The 21262-nt window shown below is 42.3% G+C and overlaps 1 protein-coding gene and 1 long non-coding RNA gene across 10 annotated transcripts in view; one reads left to right on the top strand and one right to left on the bottom strand.

Annotated features, from left to right (window-relative positions):
- The window catches only part of LCP1 (lymphocyte cytosolic protein 1), a 49050-nt gene extending 35876 nt beyond the window's left edge, over positions 1-13174 (top strand). For 3 of the 4 annotated variants that reach the window (XM_083815974.1, XM_083815973.1, XM_083815972.1), the window contains exons 8-16: positions 3044-3186; positions 4608-4703; positions 5330-5525; positions 6799-6877; positions 7091-7205; positions 8069-8202; positions 9197-9320; positions 10203-10327; positions 11747-13174. In XM_083815974.1, the coding sequence (XP_083672100.1) occupies positions 3044-3186; positions 4608-4703; positions 5330-5525; positions 6799-6877; positions 7091-7205; positions 8069-8202; positions 9197-9320; positions 10203-10327; positions 11747-11879 (1145 nt within the window). In that variant the 3' untranslated portion in view covers positions 11880-13174. Of the gene's footprint in view, positions 1-3043; positions 3187-4243; positions 4271-4607; positions 4704-5329; positions 5526-6798; positions 6878-7090; positions 7206-8068; positions 8203-9196; positions 9321-10202; positions 10328-11746 lie in introns of all 4 variants that reach the window. The other variant, XM_083815975.1, reaches the window with a different exon arrangement.
- LOC310889047 overlaps positions 7212-21262 on the bottom strand; it is a 33351-nt gene continuing 19300 nt past the window's right edge. For 5 of the 6 annotated variants that reach the window (XR_014576341.1, XR_014576342.1, XR_014576343.1 and 2 more), the window contains 3 exons: positions 16737-16880; positions 10354-11397; positions 9327-10012 (listed from right to left, as the gene is read on the bottom strand). This is a non-coding gene — a long non-coding RNA (uncharacterized lncRNA). Of the gene's footprint in view, positions 7362-9326; positions 10013-10353; positions 11398-16736; positions 16881-21262 lie in introns of those variants that run through there. The other variant, XR_014576340.1, reaches the window with a different exon arrangement.

Below are 21262 nucleotides of genomic sequence, written 5' to 3'. Positions count from 1 at the left end.
TATACAGGGAAAATACAGCTCCATCTCCTCTGTAGTTGTTGAAGTCAGTAGTTAATTCCCCTCTCAGACCTCTTTCCATGCTGAACAAACCCAGTTTTCCCAACCTCTTCTCAAGTGTCACGTACTCCAGCCCAACATCTTGATGTCCTTCTGCTGAACTTGCTGCAGTCATCAGTGTATATTGTACTGGGGAGCCCCAAACTGGACACAACACTCCAGGTGTGTCTTGCCAGTACCAAAGTTCTCCATGAACTTGCTTCAGTGGGAAGCTGTGGGTGTGTGCACAGTCTACATGGCATCACTTCTTGGTGCTTTGTTTCCTGCCTCTCTGGATAGTTTGCTCAGCCAGTGGTGGCACCACTTCCCTTCTGTTATCATACCTCCTGCAAGTATTACCTTTATTGCTTCACTCCTTGCATCTTCTAACCCTTTCATAGCCAGAGAGACCAGTTTCCAGAATTCCCAGTTCCCATTCCTTTGTTACATAGCAATGATGGTCAAGCTGGCAGCCGTACCCTGTTTAGTAGATCTTTTCCCTTAATGGTATTTTCTTCTTTACCTCTCATCTCAGACTTCAGTTTGTAGGGGTAGACAAACCATCATCATTACAATTTCTTTTCAGGTTCTCTCTTTTACTGATAGCCTTCTTCTACAGCTCTTCCAGGTGAAATTCCTCCTTCTTGAATATGGGCCATTGTATTCCCAAAGACCTCACAAGAGCAGCTGTGCTGGTTTTACCCTCCAGTGCAGCCAAACTCCACCACAACCACTCTCTCACTCCCCCTCCTCAAAAGAAGAGGGGGGGAAGAAGAAAGTATGCTGGAAAGAAGAAAAAGGCTCATAGGTTGAGATAAGGTTAATTTAATTAAAGGGAAAAGAAAGAGGGAAAACAACAAGCAAAGGCAGCACAGAAGTACAGAGAGAAGTAAAAAGAAATATTCTCTACTTCCCATCAACGAGCGAAGTCTGGCCACGTCCCAGGAAGCAAGGCCTCAATGCACGTAGTGGTTGTTTGGGAGGACAGACATCTTCATAACGAGAGTCCCCCCTCTCCTTCCCATTTCCCACCTTTTATTGCCGAGTGTGACACCACAAGACATGAAATATCCCTTTGGTCGGTTCAGGACAGCTGCCCTGCTGGTGTCCTCTCCCCACCTCTTGCCCACCCCCAGCCTGCTGGCTCTGGGGGGTTGGAGGGAGCCCTGATGCTGTGCCAGCACTGCTCAGTCACAGACACAACACTGGTGTTGTACCCATGCTGTTCTAGCTCCGACTGCAGAGCACAGCACTGCATGGGCTGCTGCAGGGAAAGTTAACTCCATCCCAGCCAGACCCAGCACAGCAGCTAGTATCAAGGCAGTAATACATCCCTACCTCTATGGGAAATACCCGGGGTGCACTAATATCGTGTTTGTTTTTCTCTGGTCATATCACGTAGTGGCTCAGATTAGCTCAGAAGACACCTAATACAGTCAGGCTGTGCTCATCCTCTGTTCGTAATAAGAAGCTTTTAGCTAATAGGGGGTATTCATATTAATTCCCCAGTGAGTGTCTTTGAACATGGTACTATTGAATTTCACTCAATTTCTGTTACTGACTGCCATCTAGTTCTTCCTGTCTGATTTCCTGACTGTCTTTTGTATTAACTATGCCACCTAGTGAATAATGTCATATTTTTTTTTCACATTGCTAGTATTTGTGCTGAAATAATTCTTTTTTTTTTTTAAATAAAACATTTATCCAAAAATCCATCCATGATATACTCCACTAGAATCCTTCTTCCAGTGTACTTCTCTCAGTGTTAGCATTCTTCTCGTCACAAAATGCAGTGTCTACTTTAAAATGTTTCTGTTTTCCCATTCTGTTACAGTTTAATCCTATAGTACCCTGTATGAAATTATCTATGGAACTCTAGATAGATTTCCACTGTTTCTTTTATGTAGCAAATCCCCATTTTGTTCAAGAAATTACAAAAGACAAGAGAAACATATCAAGGTAGTATGACATATTGTCCCTTTCTAAACCAGCGGTACATTTCGTAACGTTAACAGTTAACTTCCATATTTTTAGTTGTTCTTTTCAAAACTTTTTGTAAAGCCCTTCATGCTCTAGAGTACAGCTGAATATCCTGCAGTGTAAGGGTCATTTTTTCCCTCCTGCTTCTTCCTTTTATAAACATAACTATTATACTAATTTTCCTATAGAAATAGGGTATCTTCTCCAGTTTGACAGATGTGTAAACCCCACTTGCTAATGAGCCTGTATGGTCATGTGCAAGTTCTTCAGGATTCCTGTGTGGATCCAGTTTCAGTGTGAAGGTCATGCAGACTTGTTTCGCCTAAATTGCAGAAAGTCTGTGTTCATTTTTTTTTCATTCCCATCTTGCTCCTGTGCTCAATATCATCATGTTTTAATTAAAATCTGAGGAAAGGAAATCAGGTAGTTTTTAGACCATACTGAAACTGTTGTGCAGTTATACATGATTGACTCCTAGATCCATGACTAACATCCTTGTCCTTTTTTTTTATTTATTTATTGGTGAGATCCTTTTGTTGTTTATATCCTCTGTCATGCAATTTCACCTTGAATTTTGGCAATCCTCTGGTTGCTCAGTTAGAAGCTAGGTAGCAAAATGTGTAAGAAAGAGAATAGTTATACATTTTCCTCTACAAGTACTCACAACATCAGTAACAGATCTGATGATAGCCTTATTTTGCCTCAGCCTCTCTGGTACAAGTGGGTATTGCTATTACCTGTTGGCATCTGCAAGACCAGGATCCATAAGTTAGAACTGCAGAATAATGTAGGTGCCTCCAGGGGTGGCGATTTCACAGCCTCTCTGAGGAGCCTGCTCCAGTCTTCAACCAACCATGTGGCATTTTTTTTTCCTCATATATAAGCAGAATTTCTCTGTTGCAACTTTTATCTGTCACCTCTCATCCCGACTCTCTTTTTTTTTTTTTTTTTTTTTTAAGGAATACAGTGAAAAAGCAAGTACTGCAGCATGCAGCATTTATTCATTTTTTCTTTTGTCTCTGCTTAGCCTTGATTGCTCTGCTGAGAGAAGGAGAGAGCCTGGAGGATCTGATGAGATTGTCTCCAGAGGAACTGCTGCTGAGATGGGCAAACTATCACCTGGAGAATGCAGGATGTAACAAGGTCAACAACTTCAGCTCAGACATCAAGGTATAAGGAACACTTACCAACATTAGCAAAACATGAGCTCCACACCCAAGTCCATGTCCTTCAAACAAAGGTTGTGTACTTGCTGAACGTCCCTAAATTCTTCTAGATCTGTCTTTAATTTGAAGAAGGCTGAACCTTACCCAGACATGTAACTAGGTATGGGGGAAGAGGATGGAGCTCTTCCAATTCCTCCATTTGGTGTTTCCTTCAGTACAGCACAGGAAGTCATTTACCGTGACTTAAATGACATACACAAAAAAGCACCAGGGAAGACAACTGGAGAGTCTGAGAGTTACACTAGACATAATTTTTATTGTAACAGATTTTTGGTTCACTGTGTGGAGTTGACTGCAGGATATCCATGGAAAGGGAAGGGAATGGGGTCTTTCCCACCTTTGCATAGGCTGGCTGAGAGGACTATGATGCAACTGATTAAATCCTATCTGCAACTGAAAGATAAATTGCACTTGCCATATTTACAGTTGGAAAATAAGGTACACATTTGCCTCTCGGAGGCCAAGAGTTCAGCCTTTACACTCATTTTCAAATTAAGTGTGTCTCTCCACCTCAATACTCTTATAAATCCCTGCCTTCAAAACACAGTGGGTAATAAATGCAAATGTACAAAGAATTTTGGGGGTAGAAATGTAGGGAGTAAATGGTATTTCTCATACAAGAAGGAATAAAACCAAAAAATAAATAAAAAGAACAGCTCATCTACTTAACATTTTTGAAGAGTATTTGTTGGTTTAGGTAGTCAAGTCCCCAGACACTAACATGCAGCTTTGTTTTCAGTTCTTCTTTGAATTATTTCTGAAGTGATATTAATATTTTCCACACATGGAAACAACTTTCACAAAAATTTAAAGACACAACATGTTAAATCCTTGTCTTGTTCCTGCCCTTTTCCCTGAAAAAAAATGCTGATACTGTTGTTGTTTTCAACTTTTGTCCTTGAAATTTGTGCTTTCTCTTCTATAAGTGTTCCAGCATTTCTTTGAAATCTGCTTTAAACCTCTGCTTTCTCCTTCTGCATTTTCTTTTCTTAAATGCTCAGCAGCCTGACTTCTACAACATTATAAAGGTATACTTTTTTTTAATCTATACTGTCGTGTTCATATTGAGTCAATTCTAACATCTCTTTGTTGTTGCTGTCCTTGTAATTGCAATGCAGCGTTTTGTCTCGTGCTTTGAGCTTTCTGTAGCATGTACGTATTGGCTTAGGGAAGACGTGGGTCTAGCAAACACAGCATAGAGTGGGGATTGTTAAGTGCTTCCAACTTTAGTAATTTAATTATGTAGCCTAATGATTGATGTAATAAAAATGAAGCATGCATGCACATTGTTCAGGAGAGTGCTGGAATGCAAAATCTGGGCTTTAGATGTAATTTTTCTCCATTTAATTTCTCTGTCTGTCACAGGACTCAAGAGCTTATTACCATTTGCTGAACCAGGTTGCCCCCAAGGGAGATGAAGAAGGCATTCCAGCTATTACTATTGACATGTCAGGATTAAGGGTAAGATGAGATAAGTTTAGAGTAAATGCCTATATTTTCTGTCTGTTACTTGCATTGCTGGCCAGCACAGAGCTGCACGAGGGTACCACAGAAAGCAAACTCTTTTTAGTGTTGCAACATGATCTTACGTTTCAGAAGTCAAAGCTGAAGTATTAAATGAAGTGTTTTGCCTTTCATTAGATATTTATAGAATCACAGAACAGTTTGGGTTGGGAGGAACCTTGAAGATCATCTTAGTCCAACCCTCCTGCCCTGGGCAGGGATAGTTTCCACCAGGTCAAATTGCTTAAAGTACCATCCTACAGCCACTGAACCACACTGATAAACTACTAACATGTAGCAAGTATATTAAAATGCAATTATTTGGGAATTAATTCCCTTTTATGTGAGATACAATTAAAAAAGAACATGATGAGATGGCTGGATTGTAGGTAAATCCCATCTGAAACACTGACTTGCCATTATTAAAGATGGGAGAGGAAATTGTTATAAATTCAGCAGGGATCTCTTTTAGCAGCCCCACACCTAGCCCCACATACAGGGACCCCGAATGGGTTGGTGTGTGCATGGTGCCAGGCTGTGGGCTGATGCTGATGTGGTTTCATCCCCATTTTTGGCTGGCACAGGAGAAGGACGATGTCCAACGCGCAGAGTGCATGCTGCAGCAGGCAGAGCGGCTGGGCTGCCGGCAGTTCGTCACGGCCACAGATGTCGTCCGGGGAAACCCAAAGCTGAACTTGGCATTCATCGCCAACTTGTTTAACAAATACCCTGCCCTGCATAAGCCAGAGAACCAGGACATTGACTGGAGCTCTATTGAAGGTAAGAAAAATTCATGTAAAGGATGTTTCTGGCCATCCATGCCACAGTATCCCCTGCTAACATGATATGTTAAAGATGAAAATGTTTGTGGGATGTCTGAACCTCTACTGACTATTGAGTGTGCTTCTTAGTTGAAATCATGGTTGATTTGGCATTCTCTTAATTTAGAACATAATTTAAGAATCTGATCTTACATGAACCCAATGCCTGCCTGGTCTGGGTTAGGTTCAGGACCACCATTGTGTGGACCATTCACTGAGCTACAGGTCCTTCTGTTTGACCTGTGCTCTGGATCTGGAGTCCCAGTGGCCTCGTCTTTTGGACTACTTCAGCTCTGAAGCAGGTGGCGATTCCTGATGAATGACCACTTGAAAATGCCTCTCATATCTCTCTTGTTTTATACCTTCATAAAGATGCTGCTCAGTGAAACCTTTCTATTTCTAATACTTGTAATTTTCTGAGGCAGGGTCTGTACAGCCATCATGAAGCAAGGCAACAGAAAAAAAAAATATTCCTTTTTTGGTACCATTTGAAGGGTTTTTTTGGTGCACAGAGATAGCTCACAAAAACCTGAATTGAAAACATCTAAATTGTTTCTGGGTCTAGTTCTCATTGAGCAGCAGTTGTTCTGTGATTTTAGGAGAAGGCAGCCTACTCTTTGTTTTTGTATGTGATATTTCTAGTAAATCAGCTATGCTGTTGATGACAGCATATAAAAAAAAAGTCTGAAACAGTTCAACTGGCAGTTAAGACTTAATCTTCCGAGGGTCTGAGCTCTATAGTGTGAGTCAGCAAAGTACTTAATCATGTACTGACAAATAAGAAAATACATGGTATCCGTGGGGTCAATGGGACCAGTTTAATAACTGGTTGAGCATGTACTTGAAAGCTAAAATGAATGGAAGTGCTCTGTTCAGTCTAGCATTTATTCAGTGTAGGTCGTGCTTACAGAGACACACAGAATAAATCTGTGTTTTCAATTATGTTTGTTTCTCAAAAGCTTCATGATAAAACTGTTTATGCTAGGGCACAGACTATTCTTGAATTCTTGAAGGCATTTCAAGGCCAATCTGCCTAAATACTGTAATATTTGGGGCATGAAGAAATATTATGTGCTGCACTGTGATCTCTTATTTTTCTTGTCAGCCACTGTCTCGTTCTGTTTATGGTTCAGTGCACTGTAAATTCTGAGTTATGGTTTCATCACAAGACACTTATTTTACTGGAGTGTTGTGGTCTGCTGTCCTGTTGATTGATATACCTGTTGTTTTAGGTGAGACAAGGGAAGAGAGGACATTCAGGAACTGGATGAACTCCCTGGGTGTTAATCCACGTGTAAATCACTTATACAGGTAAGGGGAGGTGTTACATTTCCTTCAGATAATACATGCAGCCAGCAAATTGTTTACAGAAAACTTAAGAGAACTTTTGGACCTTGTAAGAATATATATATACTTATTTATTTATTTATTAATAGGAAAGTAAGTTTACCTCTGCTAATGGTTTGGTTGGATTCCTTTCTTTGGTTCTTTGGTCAATGATCTATCTTTTTTTGTTGTTTTCAGTGACCTGTCAGATGCCTTGGTTATCTTCCAGCTTTACGAAAAGATCAAAGTGCCAGTAGACTGGAACAGAGTGAACAAACCACCATATCCTAAACTGGGTGGCAACATGAAGAAGGTACAAATAGCTGAAATAGCTCCAGTAGCAATGCCTTACCCTTAAAAGATGTCTGCATCATTTCACGCAGAAATGTGGGCACTCGTGTTGCTCTCAAGTCCCAAGTACAGCACATCAAATGATTCTTTTCGTCTTCTCAGTGAATAATTCTTCACCCTGAAAATAAATGTATCTGACTCATTAACTTTGTTGACAGGTAAACAGTATTTGTAACATAAAAAGTCTTGACACCTTTAGTATCAATATTTAAAGACTGTATCCGTAGACCACTTTTGCTGCAGTTTTAGTCACCAACTGTAATGCATCTTCAGCATGAGTAATACGGCACCAACTTAATTGCTGCTGTCTGGACCATTGCCATCCACACGAAATGAGGACAGTGATAATCAGTATTCTTCACTGTGTGCCTCAAGAACTGATTGTAGAGTTGCTGCTAAATACGCAGCTTTCTCCCAGCTCTCTGGATGAGCAGCCCTGTACAGTTTGGGCAGGGTGACTAACTGGCCTGAAATATTGGCTGGGACACTGATCCTTTGTCTCAGTGCAATGCCTTGTTACTGGAGGTACTTCTGAGCTGTAGATTCATATTTTCCAGGGTAATGTGTTTTATGAGTCCTGATGATGAAGTATAACATTTCCTTCTAGGTTGATTATTATCTTAGTATCTTTGGGACAGTGCTGGCTGCTGGTAGTCGAACAGCTGTATTATCTATCAAAAAAGATAGACCTGTTTGCCCAGGAGGATCTGGGCTCAGTGATCAAAAGAATTTAAAGTAGCAGTGGATGTCTTGACAGCCACTTCTTTTTTTTTTCCTCTTTTTTCTGTATTTTTGAACTGTATTAACTGATCTTGTCATTAACAGCTTGAAAACTGCAACTATGCAGTGGAACTGGGAAAAAATCAAGCCAAATTTTCCCTCGTTGGCATCGCTGGGCAAGATCTGAATGAAGGAAACCGTACACTCACGCTGGCCTTAATCTGGCAGTTGATGAGAAGGTATGGTGGTGAAACACAAGCTTAGGAGTGTTTTGGTACACACAGTTGGCATGGTAATGTTTTCTTGATGCTATTGATAAGAAGGCTTTACAGGCTACAGCTTTTTCTCTCATCTGTTTGCACATATATGCAGAGACAGAGTAACTGAGTCAGGGGTGTGATCATGAAGTACATTATCTTGTGGCCAAGGCCATTACATTCAGCTCATGCAGAAGATTATTATTGTCACTATCCATATAGTGTGAATAAATGTTCACTGCACAGAAGAGAGAAAAATAAGATGAAACATCTCTGTATCAGGGAGTGGGGAGAATGTACTGGAAATTAAGAATTGATGCAGAAATTATGTAATCTGCTACCTAGAGTGACTGCAGCTCAGTAGCTCTTCCCACTTTCATGTAATACTTTGTGTGTCTGGGTGCCTGTGTGCCTGTGTTTAAAAGCTCGATGATCTCTAAAGATACACAATGGCTAGGAACTACATACAGACTAAATTTATCCTAAAAAGAGAGTTTAGGTTTATCAGGCATGTGATTAATCTAGGGATGTGGTGATTACTTGCCATCAATTTGGCATGTCTTTCCAGAGTATATGCTGTCATATAAGCAAAATATTCCAGCCCTGTGTTTATGCAGAAGGTCAGTCTTAGAAGGGTATAACAATTTCCTTCTGCCCATAAAATCAGTGATTATTTTTTAAGCAGTGTGTGAACAAGCCATTTACACTGAGATACACTGGAAGGGACCTTTTAGGGATTTTGAGAAACAAAACCTTTTGACGCTGCCAGAGCAATGCTTGGGGAATTGGGGGTGAATGAGACCCATTAGATGAATTAGCGTGTTATAATATAATTCATTCTCTGAAAGTGCAGGAAGCAGGAAGCTGTTGGGTCTAAGAGTTGGGTTTGTCCAAGTCAGGCTCCGCAAGTACGGGGGTGGTTCTGAGGTTATGGTAGACTATGAGCAAAAGCAAGTATTCTGGCTTCTCTCTAAAGGTACACTCTGAATATCCTTGAAGATATCGGTGGTGGAGAAAAGGTCAACGATGAAATCATCGTTAACTGGGTCAATGAAACACTGACTGCAGCCGGCAAGGATTCAACTATCTCCAGTTTCAAGGTAACAGATTTTTGTTAGAAGTCTCTGTTTAGGAATCTCTTATACAGTGTGTTTATGTGTATGCTATACACATTGTGTGTATACAGGCACGTATAAGCATATAATCATACACTATATTACGATATAATTGACTTCATTGTTTGGTTATTTTCCATTCCCTTTTAAAGGCATTTTCAGATAAACAGATTTTATTCAAGGGCCTTTATTATCAAGAGGTAGCAGAAACATAATATGAACATAACAGAAATCACCCTGAACGTCACTTTGACACAGGAATTCAAATTATGGAGCTGGGAATGATGACTGGTATTTGGCAAGAACTGTTGTGTTGTTGATTATTAAACAACAGCAATTAGAAATGACAGTACTAAAAACAACAGTAACAGTACACGCATAATCTGGTAGTACCATTCAGGGCTGGAGCCCTAGTTTGCAAGGTGCACAGAGGCAGTTCAGTTCCAGAGAGCTTCCAATTTCACTAACAAATCCCCACTTCCCAAGCTGGGGAACATTCAGTAGATGTAAATCAGTAGTTTGCACCAGCTGAGGACAGAGTCATCAAACCACACGTAATGTGCTCAAGATGCACACAGCTGGTCCCCCTCGCACTCCCCATCAGCAGACCTGTATCACTGTGGTCTCCACCTAGGAAGTCTGGCACACTGTCTTGTGGTTTAATGCTGTCTCATCCACTGTGAAAACATAAAAATAAAAATCCTTGAAAGGTTTCTGAGTCTGCCTTAGATGAAAATTGTGCTAAGCAGCCCTTCATAAAGATCTAAACAGTAAATGAACTGCCCAGTGCTCTCAAGCCTAGACTCTGGCTTTGTGGGAGACAAGTCTTCCTGTTCTTGCATCTAATTGTATTTTTCGTCTGTGCAGGATGGCAAAATCAGCACCAGCATGCCAGTCCTGGACCTCATTGATGCCATTCAACCAGGATCAATCAAATATGACCTCCTGAAAACAGAGGACCTGAATGATGAGGAGAAACTAAATAATGCTAAGTATGTTCATGCCAAGTGACACTTACCACCAGTTATGTGCTCAGCCTTCCTTGACTGTCTTTCAAACCACTCCGCTGTCATTCTCATCTGGCACATTCTCAACTGAGAAATACCTCCAGAGCTAGAAACATGAAGGCTAGAAGTTAGACAGTAAAAAAGGCTATCACTGGAAGTGAAGTGTCACAGTTGCTGCAATATAATTCCCTTCACGGGATCAAAATCACTTGGCTTCCCAAGCTTCTGTTTTCTCTTATTAAATTTAAAATTCTTTCAGAGATCAGGGAACAACACCAACAACTGCAAGCTGTGGAAACCAGTGATTAGAGATCATGATACCTCCTTAGTCACATACAGGTGGAGCGCAGGCATATTTAAGGCAGAAAGGGGAGGACAGGATTTATACCTGAAAAACTGTTTTTGTGGATGTGGATATTGATTTTTTTTCTGATTGCAACCATTTCCTATCAGGAAGCCAATCCTGGTAGCATCTCAATGTGATTTCAGTTACATGGATCACCTCCCGGTTTGGTTATCAGTTTAGCTTCTCCTTTGCTGTGTGGCAACTACAAAGGAGAAAAGGATGACTGTAAGGCAGTCACAGCTGACAATATTTATTATAATGACTTTTCCCACTGTTCTTTTCCTCTCCTATTTCCTACCAACTGTTCATTTCTTTCTATGCAATCTTCTGTGTGCTTCTCTCTGTACTTCATCCCTCTGCTGATGTCTTCTTTTGACTTTTTTTCCCCCCTTTCTTTCCCCCATGCATGTTTCTCTGCATTTTGGGGGGAGGTGCGGAGGGATTTCACAAATGTATGTGCTCTATAATCGGAAGAACCCAGAATTTCTCCAGCATTTTAGCATTTTTCATGGAAAAAATAGAGAGAAGACACATACCGAGTGGAGAACAGCCAATAGCCCTGCAACAGCACACTCTGAACAGGGGTTGGGAAGGTCAGCTTGCAGATTCTGGGTATGGCTCAAGCAGAAGTCCCTAAACAATGATTTCCAACAACTCTGATCTCCACCAGCATCAACCATGTGCTTTTCCTCATCAGGAATTTGCTTACCTACAAAGACTGAACAGCAGAGAATGAGAGGAAGCAAGACCAACTTTGTTAGGATAATCTTTTATGGCATGGGAGACTAAATGTGTTTCAGCCCAGAGTTTGACTGGCAGCCTCCCATGCTGCAAGTAATCAGTGCTCTAACCATAAGGGAACTTCCTCTGTCTTTTACTAAAAATGTAGTTCTTTATGAACTGGCTCATATGTTCCTATATAAAAGTTGAATTTTGGTGAATCAGTAAGAAAGTTCCCAACACTCTCTGGTACTGATCATGAAAAAACTTCTTAACAAAGGGAACATTAATGCTACTGCACTAATTTATTTCTTTTTTTTTCTCCCCCTGCAATGCAGATATGCCATCTCTATGGCAAGAAAAATTGGAGCAAGAGTCTATGCCCTTCCAGAAGACCTGGTTGAAGTAAAACCCAAAATGGTCATGACAGTGTTTGCTTGCCTTATGGGGAAAGGCATGAAGAAAGTTTAAGCACAAAAGACTTGCAGTGATGCCTGGTATTCACCCTTTTGATTCCCTCAAACTGGATGCTCTTTGTATCAAGGAAATATGCAGGGTGCTCATGCTTGTAAGGCATGAATGTTATACATGGTTCCAGATCATACAAAAGTTGTGTATCCACGTGTATCCAGGAAACGTTTTATTTTGAACAGTACTATGTGCTTGATTTCTTTGCCTTATTTTCCACTTTGCTAGATATAACCATTTCATATTCCTGAATGGGTTTTCCAGGAGGCCTATACATAACCTCCAGTTAATGGATACCAGGACTATCCGTCAGAGGTCTCCTGGAGATCTTTGTCTTGGGAGGTACAGACAGATTTTAGGATTATGAAATGTTATATACTGCTTCTGCCTGAAAATGTCTTCATGCTTCTGGCAGTATTTCTGCCATACTTTCCTTCAATTTGCACCTGGGGTTACAAAAGGGATTTTCCCGACCAACACAAGTATTAGTGACTATATTTTTTGAATGGTAGGATCCTCTTAGGAAATGCTAGTGGAAAGAGAAAAGTGTTTGGGGTCTGCTGTGTGCTGCTGGTCTGTGATGTGTGCAGTACCTTTCCCTGCAAGCTTTGCCTCTGCCATCACTGGTGTTACTCACAGAGTACAAACCATACTGTAACCTGGTCCTCCAAGAGCAGCCGAACACCGGAGCCTTTACAAGGAGTGCTCTCCAAAGGTTAATTCATTTTTATGCCATAATACACTTAAAATGTTAGCAGACTGCAAAGCACGATAGAAATGAAAACCATGTTAGGGAAACTAAGGGGGTATACTCAGTTAGTAGCAATAATAAAGCAGAGGTAGGAAGTTAACCAAAGGGATACAGAACAATATATTTATGTACTGGGTAAAAAAATAAACAATGAACTGTACAGACGTGCACTCAAAGGGCTGTTGCCCTGATTCAGAAGAGCATTTAAATACTTACAAATGAAACGCATACTTAAATGCTTCCCTGAACCAAGGCCAGGATCCCCAGCTGAGCAGTTTGCCTCAGTTGAGGACCTAGCCCCCTCCATGGATAGTCAGTGGGATGATGGCACTGAACCTCTTCCATGGCATGAGTCATTTTCTGTCCTGACCTTTATGTGGATTTTACTGTGGTGAAATGCAGAAGGAGGGAATTTTGCCTTAATGTGATCCTGTTGACACAGTCTCAGTTTCCTTCCCCCCCTCTAGCCCATTCAGAATTGCCTTAATAAAGAACTTATATCCAATGATGTGAGAAATCTCTCTAAATAAAATGTTCTACAAAGCCATACGTGTGGTCTTTGCTGTTCGCAGTGCGTGTGCTAATGGGAAAGTGAGCATCATAGAGCTGAAGTGGGACAAATTTAGAAAACATCACTGTGGGCTTGCTGAGCACATCTTACATATTGCTGTTGAAACCACAGATTGTGGGAAGCGGGAAGAATGGTTTCCTAGGCCATTTTTTCACATGCCACTCTGAGATACTGCCAAAGATGTGATAATACTGGACAGACCTGCAGCCTGACCCGGTACCATTGTCCCCATTTGGTGCAATACCTGCCAGCCCCTTCCTTTGCTCATATGCCAGCAGACTTTGCTTCTTTTTATATTCTGTAATGCAAATGTGCTACTTGGTTTCTGTTCTAATGATACTTGGGAGAAATTAGGGGGATTTTAGAGGAGCCTGCTCAGGCAGACAGGCAGAACAAGCTTTCACACATCACCCATTTCCTATAGGTAAGATGCAGGATTTCAGGGTCCCTGGAGACTGATGTCTGGCTCTAGCTTTGGCTCAGGAGAGGGGTCAGAGGATGTACCATGCTATTCAAAATGTGTTTTGTGGTGGGGGCTGCTTTTTCTCACAGTATCCCAGCACCAGAGCCGGGTGCCTGACCCAGAGCCCTCCCCATTGCTGGTCCCCAGTTTCCCAGGCTGCGTTTTGGGGCAGTATCTGTGCCAAATTCTGTGATCTGCATCCCAAGCTGAAGCTCTGCAGCAGCCTGAGCCCTGACACCAGTGCAGCAGGGTGAGCCAACCACGAGATGGCAGTCACTTATCTGGAGTTTTACAGACTGGCACTCGTGAGCTCTGAAAATGCTCTCCTTTGGGAAATGGAGAAAAAATTGGGATATTTAACCCTAGGCAAAACACAAGCACCTGTCAGTGCACAAAAGAGAACAAGATCTGTTGGCAGGGATGCTACAGTAAATGCCTTACCAGATCTTCACCCCTATCTCTAGTCTCCTGTGAAAAATAAAGCTGTCATGGACCTGAAGGTGTGGAAATACTTGCATTCCAGTACAGGACTATAAACATTTTCACTTTTAACCTCTATTTTTATATATATATATATATATATATATTTTTATGAACTTGAGGTTTTGCTTTCGTGGACTGGTAATAGTAGCCTGTAATAAAGCTCCTAGCAACCCTGGAAGAGTTAATCCCATGACAAACATCACCCCTAAATAAAAAGGGAATCTGGATTTTTTTTGCTGTTGCCTTTCTCCAACTTTTTCCATCACTCTCAGAGAAAGCAGCTGTCTTTGGGATTCACTCCTAAATCAAGCTGGCTTTGTAAGCACTTCCACTATTGATTTTCCTTGCACAATTAATCATAATTTTCAAAGCTTCAAAAAGGCTTAGATATTCAGATGAATAAAAGTAAAGCATCAGCAGTTAGACTAACTAGGAGGAAAAAAGCTTGAGGGCAATCAATCACATGCTTCAGGGTATGGTCTCATCACCAGATGGACTCAGAAGGAAATATCCCCCCATAGTGTAGTAGAGCATAATCATGCACATGATGAGGATTTTACACCTTGTTGTAAATCATCCCTCCTGGCTACCTTTAGAAAAGGGATATCAAGCAGTATGACTGGTTTCTGTCATTTTATACAGGTAAAGTCATGTTTCTGCTTCCTCCAGAGATGGGAATGAACCGAAATCCCAGCCTGACATCACCCCTTCTTCCAAGGGCAGCTCAGGCCTGCTGCGTGCCTGGCCACCGCTTCAGATCCTGGTGTCCACCATTGCCTAACTATGGTGGTTTCTGTGAACTTTACATACCTTACAGCAAGTCAAGTCTGAATTAGGACCAACATTTGATTACATTCTCATTTTCTTCATATTTTTTACACAGATCAGTGCTCAATGTTGTTCCTGTTCCACTACTGGGAAAATCACATCATTCTCCTGATGTTCCTTTGCTGCTCAGGAAGTGACACACAGCTGCGAGTCTTAGTTGTCCTAAAGTCTAATAACTATTTTGAAAGCATTTTCTTTATTGCATATTATTTACTTTTTGGGCACTGCTCACTTTTTGAAGGCGATAGCGTCTTACAGAAAACCTAATTGCCTCCCAGGTTGCAACTTATTATTGCTTGAGAAGTACATCACAGAGCCATAATAAATTGTCCAAAGCCTAAACGTGCCTGAATTCCCATAGGCCATGTGCTCACCAGGAAAGACACGTCTGAAATTTGTGTAAAAGGCAGAAAGCTACAAAACTGATCATGCATATAAGCACTGCACTCCCTCAGGGCAGGCATTCATTTAGTGCACGTGTTAAGGCTCTAAAGTAACACAGCAAGGAATATCTGCAAACACACAAAGCATGGAGAGAAAGCCCCCGCATCCACCCAGGAAATCTCGTAGCAGGTGTCAGGGAAAGAGTCCAGTGGTTAAGCACCATGACAGAGAAAGGCTCAACCAGCCACATTAGTGATAAGTGATAATGATCCCTGAGGAGAGATGTAGGCCTTCACCACCAGCCCTGCCTCCTCCGCTTGCTGCACTGTCAAATTATATTTCATGCTGGGGAAATGTGGCTGCAGTGCCCCATAGTGTTTCAGTCATGATCCTTTCCAGACCAACACGGGGCAGGGTTGCCCATGTGGTGGTCAGGCTTTGCAGAAAACACAAATGCCTCTTTCTAGTGAGAAACTCCACAAATCTGCTCCTGGGGCCAAATACTGGGAATATAAGTTCTGCTAAGTATAGGGTCTGTGAACAGTGCTCAGGGGACCCTGTGCTGTCACAAACTTCTTTGCCTTGCCTGGTGTCATGGTTTTGGCTGGGATAGAGTTAATTTTCTTCACAGATGCTCACACAATGCTATGTTTGGGATTTTTGATGAAAACAGTGGCGATAACCCACCAATGTTTTGGTTGCTGCAGAGCAGTGCTCACACAGCGCCAGGACTGTTCTGCTCCTGGGGGTGATGGGGGTGCCCCAGGAGCTGGGAGGGGACACGCTGGGACACTGATGAGTGTCTCTGCAGCATGGACCTGCTTGTGCAGACTGGTGCTCAGCATCAGCCAAGACCGGGATGTGCCACTCCAAGGTGGGGATCACACCGGCCAAGAGGGGTGAACGAAATGAATCATAGAATTGTTAAGGTTGGAAGAGACCTCCAAGGTCTGGTCCAACCATCCCCCTGCCACCAATGTCACCCACCAAGCCATGTCCCTAAGCACCACGTCCAACCTTTCCTTGAACACCCCCAGGGACAGTGGCTCCACCACCTCACTCAGGCAGAATACACAACTTTTCTGGGGGTGTTTGCATTCCCATTATCTATATCCATATAGATATATATACAGAGAGATGGGTAGAGGTGTGTACATGCATCCTCCTGCACCTTAGCCAAAGCATGCTCTCTGCACGTGGTGCGCGGGGCACATTCCTCAAGTGCTCAGAAACTCTGCCCGTGGTGCTCCTGCAGCTCTCGTTGACATCCTTTGTTTAACAAAGCTGCACTTTCATTTGCAAGTGCTGGTTGTTAAGATACCGGCAAATTAATCAATATCTCCTGGCAGTAAGGAAACGCGAGTCACTTGGAGAACATACTGTTTGGGTGGAAGCTGATAACAGCCCTTCGGGAAGTGGAGATCATGAAGAAAGCGTTTAGCTAGTACTGACACATCCACACCTCCCCAGCCCACAAACAAAATGTGGTGCCAAAACACTACGGCGTCTTCTTCTCCGCTGAGCCTGGAAAGAGAAACAACCAAGAAAGAATAACAATGAATGAAGTACGTTGAGGTGTAGGATCACACAAAGTGAACATATATTTCCAGCATCTGCTCATATCTAGAAGACACATGCTGCCTGTACAGCACTCACACAGGGCTCAGACATTCATTTTCTCCCAAGTTAACCCATCATTTTCTAACACAGGTAGGGTTTGACTTTTATATTTGGGAGTAACATCAGGCAGAAATACCAGAAGCATAGAAATATAGATATCCCACAATTTCCCATCCCGGTGGTTTCGTGGGCTGTAAAATTGTTTCCAGACTGAAATGACAGAGGTTGGTGACATTGGCCATGTATGTAAATGATCACAGTGTCCTACGGAGATTAATTGGCTCATGAATAAAGATGAGGAGCTGAGGTGTGGAGGGAGAAATCATTTATCAATTATATGCCTCGGAAAACTGAAAGATGATGTGGCCTTAACGGCTGAATGGTTTTGAAAGGGAGACTTGTAAATTGAGTTCTAATTCTGCTCTGCCGCATCCATAATAAAGAGCTGTTCAACTAATTGCATCCTCGTGTGGTTCAGGAGCAGCGGCACTCAGCTGCACTGCATGGCAAGCATCAGGGATCAAAGTTGTTTAGTTAGATTTTACTCGTCCTTTGCTTCACATAAGAAGGATGCTAGCCAGTTACCTTTGGCCTCATCAATAGTGATAATGCACCAAAAAAAGGGCAAGAGCCTGTAAATATTTTTCAGAAGATTAATTTTGCACTTGAACCTGGATTTAAAGAACCAGAAGAAGAAGAGCACGGACTCGCTTGGCTTTCATGTTCTGCTTCAGCACATGGACTCACGGGGGTGCTTACCCAGCCCCAGAGGGACTTGTTACTCATTAACTGGAAACAAGAGGAGTTGGGAGGATCAAAACTAGAGCAGAATATGCTAATCCTGAACAGGGAAAGGGATCTGAGGGATGTGACTGCTGACAACAGCGGACCTCCCCTCCTCATGCCCCTTCGGTCTGCTTGTTAACAGGTTTGCTGTTACCAACAGACTTAGCATGGGCTCCAGCACGTGCTGAAACACAGAACTCAGACCTGAGAACCTCGAGGCAGGATGAGCCTCGTTATTTAAAGCCTTGCTGCTGGGCACTGTGCAAGTCCAGGGATCAAAGAAGGCATCAGGATCCAGGGATCAAAGAAACAAACATTTGCCAGTGCCTGGTCTGTATGAGGTGCAACGCCAATGCAACATCCAAAGGATGTGGATATGACCACATGTGAGAGAGGGAGGAGAGAGACAGCAGGTTCAGCCAAAGGAGTGGAAATATCTCATTAGAATTGCCTTTAAAGTGTGATTATACTTCAAAAAGCAATATAATAATGGCACCAGGAGGCTTTATGTACTGCCAGTCCTAATTCCCATAGCAGTAGTATTGAACAAAGAAACTAAGAGACTATTTTGTTAATTACCTGCTCTAAAAATTAGGGCCTGGTCATCCCTTTTTAAATAAAAGGCTGCGCATGTCCCAGGGCTACTCTAAAAGTTAACAGAAATCAGCACAGATCAAATCATCCCCTTTACTGCAAGGCTTCTGGTTGCATCGCCTGTGGTCTACTCAGTGTAGTGTCTGCTCAGCGTAGTAGCAACAGTTAATCCAGGTGTACATCCAATCTTTTTTCCTCCAGGCCTTAAAAATATATGCCTAGAAATGTGTGTTAGTTTTCAATAAAACTACTAAAAAGCTTTGAAATTGAATCAAAATCAAACAGGTGAAATTATCAAAATGAAATGTTTTGACCAGCCCAACTCTTTTTATAATTGCCCTTCACAGTGTTTTTCATGACCACATTTTTCTTCCCAGCCTAGCTGGGAAATGCTTTCCAGGTTCTCAGTAGTTCTTGAAGGTTAAGAAAAAAAATTATTGTTGTAAGTAGAGCAAGTATATCTTAATTTATGACTTAATTTATGTAGCCTGGAACACAGGAAATTGCTCCTCTCTGTAACTAGCACCCAAAGTGTCCAAGCTGAGGAAGGGAGCAGAATCAACACGATTCACAGGAACAAATCCACCTTCCTGTCCCCAAGCAAGTCACCCCAGCTCCTCTCGCCACGAAAGAACAGGATCAGGCATTTCATTACTTTCTCATTGAGATGTCTACAGCAGGTCGGATGAATTGCTCCTTAAAAAATCCCATTTCTCTGCAGTGCCTATGAAAGCAGCGCAGCCTGCGGCCTGCACTGACTCTCACCTCCTGCGTGGATGAGAGGAGCAGATGGAGGGAATGTCAACAGAAGTCAAAGGACAAATGATAACCCCTAACAGCTGGGGGAAAGCAAGGAAGTTGGTGTTTAAGTCTGGTGCTTAAAAACATCCCCATCTCTCTCTGTTATGTCAGTAGTTTTTTATACTAAGGTTCTGTCAGCAGCTGACAAAGCTTTGGGGGTAATCAATGGATAGGTGGTTGTTCATTAGAGCAAACCTCAGCGACACGGTATAAATAGATCGTATCAGGAGAGGAAATCTGATCCACTTGGAGATTGAACTGTCACAGAAATTGTCTCTGTGTGTGAAACGCACGTCGCATGCTGTGAATGTCCTTGTGACGGCAGCCTCCATGCTTTCGAAAATCAGCCCGCTTCATGGAGGTGATGGCTGGCTGGACAGGAACCTCATTTTAGGCACGCAGAGCTGAGCAGGATGGGTGCTGTTCTGGGGGTGGTGCTGCTGGCATGGGGCAGGGGCTTGTGGTGGGTAAGGAGCTGCCATTTAATGACCCACGGCCGATGATCAGTGACGCTGGCTTTGAACACTGTCACGTCCTTGTTGCTGAGGCAGGCTGCACAAGTGGGGAAGGGTATTGTCTGTGTTGTTTAGATACTAAAGGAAGGAAAAAAAGCCAAAATGATCCAAATAAGCAACATCCAGCACATGCTTGAAAGGCAATGTTTTTGTGTCCTACCTTGAGCCAAAATACTTCAGAGGCTTTCAGACAAGCAAGAGTGGTGGGTATACAATTCTCTGCCATCTCTGTCAGTGACATCTCCCATTAGTTATTCTTTTAACTCTCATCCTACGTTTACCTTTCAGTTCACTGCATTTCAGCCTACGTAGTGCTTGAACCATCACAAGACTTGGGTTTGTCCTTCTCTCAGGGGTTCAGCTAGTGCCTTTAGTTTCCTCCAACATCCATTGCATAGGAGAAGCAACCAACATACGATAATGTCTGATGTTTACCATTTGTCCAAAATTTTCTTCTCAGAAATGATATGGGAATAGTATTCCCTTTTCCAGCTTAATTAACATTTTAAAATATGGGTGGAAATGATCCTTCTCTTTCATTTGTTACCAGCAACTCCACTCCATCATTTTTTTTTCAATTTCTTCTGCTATACCTATCTTTGTAGATTCAATTTTTCTTTAAATTTGTATCTGTGCATCAGACATTTCCAGATGCAAGCACGACTGGATGGTCAAGTTTTGTCTCCTGTGTTTTATCCTCTGCCAGCACCTTCTTTTTGCCTACGTGAAGGAAGCACATCTGAACCGTCAGTTTAAAAATCAACCACTGTGGCAGAGCGCTGCCCACTTCCCGTGCCAGAAACAGCCTGTGTGACTTACCGAACTTCGTGTTTGTTTGAACAACATCTAGAAAAGATAAAGGAGGAACTGCAAAATCTAGGTAAGGTGCCAGTGGTTTAGCTTCCTGTGAGTCTTTTTTTTTTAGTTTCACTTTGGTGCCCAGTTTGTGCTTAACCCAATATTTATAGTTTGGAGATTTTCGGTGCTTGTGTATTTTCACAGAGATGTTCACCTCTGCTGACTTCAGCCATCTAAAACTTAGCTGTCTGACTTTTTAGGACATATCTGCCCTCCTAAATAAAAGAGAGTCAGGACTGATTTGGAGCTCTGAAGCCCCAGTTGCCTGCCTAACTGGAGCAATGGCTCTGATCTGGACCACTCCAGAGCTGTTTGAGAGGTGGCTGGTGGATGCAACCTAGTCCATCTTACCTAACCTTGTTCCTAGGCATTTTTTCATCCAGTTGTATAGCTATAACCTTAAGTTACAGTGTCAAACAATTTAGTTCCCCTGTTCAATCCCAGGTCTTGGCTCCCTGATGTCCCCACTGGATGTGTGTGGATTCACTCCCTGGTCCTCTCCTGGAAAGAAAACCCTCTGGAACAAAACCATGTCATCTTGCTGGGCACCATTCACCTGAAGAACATTTATATCAGACAGCATGGATGTGTCAAATTCATTCAGCTTTTGGCATGTCCTGTCCGGACAACCACATATAGAAACATGGGAGACAAATCTTGAGGCACGCAAAAATTAATAATAATGAGATAAAGAGTCACTAGTACTTTTCCTTGGAAAGCTAATTCAGTGTG

This window comes from Anser anser (genome assembly GCF_964211835.1).
Source record: "Anser anser genome assembly, chromosome: 1".
Taxonomy (NCBI): domain Eukaryota; kingdom Metazoa; phylum Chordata; class Aves; order Anseriformes; family Anatidae; genus Anser; species Anser anser.
The sequence above is the reverse complement of the archived record's forward strand: the minus strand, read 5'-3'. Positions and strand labels throughout refer to the sequence as shown.